The 8,093-nt window shown below is 48.6% G+C and overlaps 1 protein-coding gene across 1 annotated transcript; it reads left to right on the top strand.

The window, feature by feature from the left end:
- The first annotated feature begins 2,573 nt into the window (after nt 1-2,573).
- Nucleotides 2,574-3,401, top strand: LOC138355844 (uncharacterized). The gene has a single exon (XM_069311384.1). It carries the CDS (start codon nt 2,574-2,576, stop codon nt 3,399-3,401), a length of 828 nt encoding a protein of 275 aa, XP_069167485.1.
- The last annotated feature ends 4,692 nt before the right edge of the window (nt 3,402-8,093 follow it).

The following is an 8,093-nucleotide window of genomic DNA, read 5'->3' as shown; positions in this document are numbered from 1 at the left end:
GTAACTATCAATAGAAAGGTAAGGTTAGGTTAGGTTAGGTTAGGTTAGGTTAGGTTAGGTTAGGTTAGGTTAGGTAACTATCAATAGAAAGGTAAGGTTAGGTTAGGTTAGGTAAGGTTAGGTAACTCTCAATAAAAAGGTAAGGTTAGGTTAGGTTAGGTTAGGTTAGGTTAGGTAACTATCAATAGGAAGGTAAGGTTAGGTTAGGTTAGGTTAGGTAACTATCAATAGAAAGGTAAGGTTAGGTTAGTTAGGTTAGGTAAGGTTAGGTAACTCTCAATAGAAAGGTAAGGTTAGGTTAGGTAAGGTTAGGTAACTATCAATAGAAAGGTAAGGTAAGGATCCTGGGTTGTCCCCAACCAGGAACGAAGAGGTTGGGGGACATTTACTTTCACCTGAAGCGTCTGTTCACCTAGCAGCGAACAAGTAGCCGGGAGTCAGGAAACTGTTGTGGTTGGTCGAGAGGTCATCAGTAGTTGGCCTAACTGGCTTGCGATCTTGGGACAGTCTATGTGAACCTTAAGGTGAATTAGGCAATTGGTGGCTGTAAGGCAAGGAGCCCATGAGCTAAGTCCCGATCTTGTAGGCAAAAATAGATGAGTACAAATAGGTGAATACACACACACACACACACACACACACATACACACACACACACACACACACATAGTAAGAGGCTGCAAGATGACCTAGACAGACTGAGTGAATGGTCCAACAAATGGCTGTTGAAGTTCAACCCGAGTAAATGCAAAGTAATGAAAATAGGCAGTGGAAACAGGAGGCCAGACACAGGATACAGAATAGGAGATGAAGTACTTAATGAAACAGACAGAGAGAAAGATCTAGGAGTTGATATCACACCAAACCTGTCTCCTGAAGCCCACATAAAAAGAATAACGTATGCGGCATATGCGAGGCTGGCTAACATCAGAACAGCGTTCAGGAACCTGTGTAAGGAATCATTCAGAACCTTGTATACCACGTATGTAAGACCAATCCTGGAGTATGCGGCCCCAGCATGGAGCCCGTACCTTGTCAAGCACAAGACGAAGCTGGAAAAAGTCCAAAGGGATGCCACTAGACTAGTCCCAGAACTAAGAGGCATGAGTTACGAGGAAAGGCTGCGGGACATGCATCTTACGACACTGGAAGACAGAAGAGTAAGGGAAGACATGATCACAACCTACAAAATCCTCAGAGGAATCGACCGGGTAAACAAGGATAAACTATTCAACACTGGTGGGACGCGAACAAGGGGACACAGGTGGAAACTGAGTACCCACATGAGCCACAGAAACGTTAGAAAGAACTTTTTCAGTGTCAGAGTAGTTAACGGATGGAATGCATTAGGCAGTGATGTGGTGGAGGCTGACTCCATACACAGTTTCAAGTGTAGATATGATAGAGCCCAATAGGCTCAGGAACCTGTACACCTGTTGATTGACGGTTGAGAGGCGGGACCAAAGAGCCAGAGCAGCACACACACACACACACACACACACACACACACACACACACACACACACACACACACACACACACACACATAGTTGTGTCACCTACAGTCGTGGCTGGAACCTTGTTTTCCTAGTGGCTGGCAGCGGAGCATCAAAACATTGGTAATCTCTAACATGATCCACTGAGGCTCTCCAGACACACCCAGGAGAAATCTCATCCTCATTTTGTCCTTTCTTGGTTCTCTGTTATCCTCCTCTCTCTCTCTCTCTCTCTCTCTCTCTCTCTCTCTCTCTCTCTCTCTCTCTCTTGCTCTCTCTCTTTCTCTCTCTCTCTCTCTCTCTCTCTCTCTCTCTCTCTCTCTCTCTCTCTCTCTCTCTCTCTCTCTCTCTCTCTGTCTCTCTCTCTGTCTCTCTCTCTCTCTCTCTCTCTCTCTCTCTCTCTCTCTCTCTCTCTCTCTCTCTCTCTCTCTCTCTCTCTCTCTCTCTCTCTGTCTCTCTCTCTCTCTCTGTCTCTCTCTCTCTCTCTCTCTCTCTCTCTCTCTCTCTCTCTCTCTCTCTCTCTCTCTTGCTCTCTGCTGCCGTATCTCCTCAGATATCATCCTCTCCTCTTCTATTCCATCCGGTCTAGCTATCATACAGGCTTCTATTCCTCTTTCATAATTCTCCTTCTCTGTCTCCCCTTGCCTCTATGTCAAGCTCTCAAACCTTCTTTGACTTTGTATTTCGTTAACTTCCTTCATGCCATTCTCTCTTCCTTCTTCTAAAATAATTTTAAAACTAGACAAGACATAGCTGAAGCTCTTGCCATTGAACACTGCCAATCACTTATAAATCTCAGCTCACATCTGGGTATATCCTACCATATATACGACCAGGATAAAGCTATAATATATAATGGTCCAGCCAGCCAATGAGAACGCAAGGCAAGATTCCCCCGAGTACTATTGACAGGGTATATATCTTATTCCTCTTGCACGAAAGATATAATGCTGCCTTTATCTACTTATACCAGCCTTCCCTCCGCCTCCGAAGATGCTAGGGATTACCTTAGCAAAACGTGGACTTTAGACATGGATAAAGGTTACACCCTCATAGGTAATCATTTGCACCTGATGAATGAAGCGGCGGGTGATGAGTGAAACCTCCAACGTGGCCCTCAACGCGAGGCTTCCAGACCTCCAACGAGGCCCTCAACACAAGGCTTCCAGACCTCCAACGAGGCCCCCAACACGAGGCTTCCAGACCTCCAACGTGGCCCCCAACACGAGGCTTCCAGACCTCCAACGAGGCCCTCAACGCGAGGCTTCCAGACCTCCAACGAGGCCCTCAACACGAGGCTTCCAGACCTCCAACGAAGCCCTCAACGCGAGGCTTCCAGACCTCCAACGAAGCCCTCAACGCGAGGCTTCCAGACCTCCAACGAGGCCCTCAACACGAGGCTTCCAGACCTCCAACGAGGCCTCCAACACGAGGCTTCCAGACCCCCAACGAGGCCCTCAACGCGAGGCTTCCAGACCTCCAACGAGGCCCCCAACGCGAGGCTTCCAGACCTCCAACGAGGCCCTCAACACGAGGCTTCCAGACCTCCAACGAGGCCCCCAACACGAGGCTTCCAGACCTCCAACGAGGCCCTCAACGCGAGGCTTCCAGACCTCCAACGAGGCCCCCAACACGAGGCTTCCAGACCTCCAACGAGGCCCTCAACGCGAGGCTTCCAGACCTCCAACGAGGCCCCCAACGCGAGGCTTCCAGACCTCCAACGAGGCCCTCAACACGAGGCTTCCAGACCTCCAACGAGGCCCTCAACACGAGGCTTCCAGACCTCCAACGTGGCCCTCAACACGAAGCTTCCAGACCTCCAACGAGGCCCTTAACACGAGGCTTCCAGACCTCCAACGAGGCCCCCAACACGAGGCTTCCAGACCTCCAACGAAGCCCTCATAGCGAGGCTTCCAGACCTCCAACGAGGCCCCCAACACGAGGCTTCCAGACCTCCAACGAGGCCCTCAACACGAGGCTTCCAGACCTCCAACGTGGCCCCCAACACGAGGCTTCCAGACCTCCAACGAGGCCCCCAACACGAGGCTTCCAGACCTCCAACGTGGCCCCCAACACGAGGCTTCCAGACCTCCAACGAGGCCCCCAACACTAGGCTTCCAGACCTCCAACGAGGCCCCCAACACTAGGCTTCCAGACCTCCAACGAGGCCCCCAGCACTAGGCTTCCAGACCTCCAACGAGGCCCCCAACACTAGGCTTCCAGACCTCCAACGTGGCCCCCAACACGAGGCTTCCAGACCTCCAACGAGGCCCCCAACACGAGGCTTCCAGACCTCCAACGAGGCCCCCAACACTAGGCTTCCAGACCTCCAACGTGGCCCCCAACACGAGGCTTCCAGACCTCCAACGAGGCCCCCAACACGAGGCTTCCAGACCTCCAACGAGGCCCCCAACACTAGGCTTCCAGACCTCCAACGAGGCCCCCAACACGAGGCTTCCAGACCTCCAACGAGGCCCCCAACACTAGGCTTCCAGACCTCCAACGAGGCCCCCAACACGAGGCTTCCAGACCTCCAACGAGGCCCCCAACACGAGGCTTCCAGACCTCAGGTTTCCTTGGCCAGGGGATGGAGATAGGGGAGACGAGGGAGTTTACCCCCCAACATATATATTATTTAACTCACTTTTCCCCTCTAATTTAAAGGGGAAATTAAGTAGATCTTAACACCGAAGTTGTTTTTTCCCTTAATTCTATTAAGGTTTGTCATTAAGTTAAGGTTGTTACATTTATTAACAACGCCAAACGTATAACAATGTTTGGAGTTCATTTACCTGGGTTGTAGGAGACTCGAACCTTGGACCCCACGCATGTGAGGCAGATGCTCTATCCACTCAGCTATGAATAGCCTTAATAAGGAAAGATTCCAAAAGCAACTGTACTGCTGCTATGCTGGAGTTGTCAACTTCCTCCTGACCACTACAACAGCTCGGTCCAACCACTTGGGCTGGACGGTAGAGCGACGGAATCACTTCAAGCAGGTCGGCGTTCAATCCCCCGACCGTCTAAATGCTTGGGCCACCGTTCCTATCCCCTCGTCCCATCCCAAAATCCTTATCCTGATCCCTTCCCAGTGCTATATAGTCGTAATGGCTTGGCGATTTCCCCCCCTGATAATTCCCTTCCCTCAGAGGGTAAATATATCTATTCGTTCCTATCTATTAGTTCTATCTATCTATTTATAGAACTATCTATTAGTTCCTGTTTTATTATCTCGAGTATATCCGTAATCATTCTGCCTTGGCGCTGTATATAATCAGTCTGTCTGTATAATAATCAGTAGTCAAGGGGAAGATGATAATTCCAGCATACCTGGAGTTATCTTGAGGTTATCTTGAGATGATTTCGGGGCTTCAGTGTCCCCGCGGCCCGGTCTTCGACCAGGCCTCCACCCCCAGGAAGCAGCCCGTGACAGCCGACTAACACCCAGGTACCTATTTTACTGCTAGATAACAGGGGCATAGGGTGAATGAAACTCTGCCCATAGTTTCTCGCCGGCGCCCGGGAACGACCCCGGGACCACAGGATCACAAGGAGTATAATTGCTTCTGGAACCTTTCCTTATTAAGGCCACTCATAGCTGAGTGGATCAAGCTTCAGCTACACACGCGTGGAGCCCACAGTTCGAGTCTCCTATACAGCCCAGGAGAATGAAATCCAGATATTGTAAATTACGATACTTTCCACGGGACTGTTAACCCTAAAATGTTAGTTCCCGTATCACCAGCCAATCAGAGAACACGATCTCTAATGACCATAATTACCGTCCTGGTTTTATCTAGGCTGCTGATATCGTAGGAACTATCGCATGGAACTATCGCATGGAACTATAGCATGGAACTATCGCATGGAACTATCGCATGGAACTATCGCATGGAACTATCGCATGGAACTATAGCATGGAACTATCGCATGGAACTATCGCATGGAACTATCGCATGGAACTATCTTATGGACTATCGCATGGAACTATCGCATGGAACTATCGCATGGAACTATCGCATGGAACTATCACATGGAACTATCGCATGGAACTATCGCATGGAACTATCGCATGGACTATCGCATGGAACTATCGCATGGAACTATCACATGGAACTATCGCATGGACTATCGCATGGAACTATCGCATGGAACTATCGCATGGAACTATCACATGGAACTATCGCATGGAACTATCGCAGGAACTATCGCATGGAACTATCGCATGGAACTATCGCATGGACTATCGCATGGAACTATCGCATGGAACTATCGCATGGAACTATCACATGGAACTATCGCATGGAACTATCGCATGGAACTATCGCATGGAACTATCGCATGGAACTATCGCATGGTACTATCACATGGAACTATCGCAGGAACTATCGCATGGAACTATCGCATGGAACTATCGCATGGAACTATCGCATGGAACTATCACATGGAACTATCGCATGGAACTATCGCATGGAACTATCGCAGGAACTATCGCATGGAACTATCGCATGGAACTATCGCATGGAACTATCACATGGAACTATCACATGGAACTATCGCATGGAACTATCGCATGGAACTATCACATGGAACTATCGCATGGAACTATCGCATGGAACTATCGCATGGAACTATCACATGGAACTATCGCATGGAACTATCGCATGGAACTATCGCATGGAACTATCGCATGGAACTATCGCATGGAACTATCGCATGGAACTATCGCATGGAACTATCGCATGGAACTATCGCATGGAACTATCGCATGGAACTATCGCATGGAACTATCGCATGGAACTATCGCATGGAACTATCACATGGAACTATCGCATGGACTATCGCATGGAACTATCGCATGGAACTATCGCATGGAACTATCGCATGGAACTATCGCATGGTACTATCACATGGAACTATCGCATGGAACTATCGCATGGAACTATCGCATGGAACTATCGCATGGAACTATCGCATGGAACTATCGCATGGAACTATCGCATGGAACTATCGCATGGAACTATCGCATGGTACTATCACATGGAACTATCACATGGAACTATCGCATGGAACTATCACATGGAACTATCGCATGGAACTATCGCATGGAACTATCGTATGGAACTATCGCATGGAACTATCGCATGGAACTATCGCATGGAACTATCGCATGGAACTATCGCATGGAACTATCGCATGGTACTATCACATGGAACTATCACATGGAACTATCGCATGGAACTATCACATGGAACTATCGCATGGACTATCGCATGGAACTATCACATGGACTATCGCATGGAACTATCGCATGGAACTATCGCATGGTACTATCACATGGAACTATCGCATGGAACTATCGCATGGAACTATCGCATGGAACTATCGCAGGAACTATCGCATGGAACTATCGCATGGAACTATCGCATGGGACTATCGCATGGAACTATCGCAGGAACTATCACATGGAACTATCGCATGTAACTATCGCATGGAACTATCGCATGGAACTATCGCATGGAACTATCGCATGGACTATCGCAGGAACTATCGCATGGAACTATCGCATAGAACTATCGCATGAACTTTCGCATGGAACTATCACATGGAACTATCGCATAGAATTATCGCATAGAACTATCGCATGGAACTATCGTATGGAACTATCGCATGGAACTATCGCATGGAACTACCGCATGGAACTATCGCATAGAACTATCGCATAGAACTATCGCATGGAACTATCACATGGAACTATCGCAGGAACTATCGTAATGAGATAGCGACACGTTTGGTGGCCGGCCTTGTCATAGCGACCACGATATCATCAACCCTCGCCACTAATTACTGGTTCTAATTATACCCAGGAGGACGGAGGCGGTTGGGCCTTGATGGCCGGCCACCGGTCTGGCTCTTAACCCAACAGGTAACGCACCTACACCGTTATTTTCCGTTGAATCAACGGGGTAAGGTTGCTACCCTGTTGTGGATACCTTCTGTGGGCGTGTGTGTGTGTGTGTTGAGATATGGTACCTCTAGGTATGATTGGGCTGTTGATGAGTTCGTATGGTACCTCCAGGTATGATTGGGCTGTTGATGAGTTCTTATGGTACCTCCAGGTATGATTGGGCTGTTGATGAGTTCGTATGGTACCTCCAGGTATGATTGGGCTGTTGATGAGTTCTTATGGTACCTCCAGGTATGATTGGACTGTTGATGAGTTCGTATGGTACCTCCAGGAATGATTGGACTGTTGATGAGTTCTTATGGTACCTCCGGGAATGATTGGACTGTTGATGAGTTCTTATGGTACCTCCAGGAATGATTGGGCTGTTGATGAGTTCGTATGGTATCTCCGGGAATGATTGGACTGTTGATGAGTTCTTATGGTACCTCCAGGTATGATTGGGCTGTTGATGAGTTCGTATGGTACCTCCAGGTATGATTGGGCTGTTGATGAGTTCGTATGGTACCTCCAGGAATGATTGGGCTGTTGATGAGTTCGTATGGTATCTCCGGGAATGATTGGACTGTTGATGAGTTCGTATGGTATCTCCGGGAATGATTGGACTGTTGATGAGTTCGTATGGTACCTCC

Source organism: Procambarus clarkii, chromosome 69, assembly GCF_040958095.1.
Source record: "Procambarus clarkii isolate CNS0578487 chromosome 69, FALCON_Pclarkii_2.0, whole genome shotgun sequence".
NCBI lineage: Eukaryota > Metazoa > Arthropoda > Malacostraca > Decapoda > Cambaridae > Procambarus > Procambarus clarkii.
Note: the sequence above shows the minus strand (reverse complement) of the source record. Positions and strands in the feature narration are given on the sequence as shown.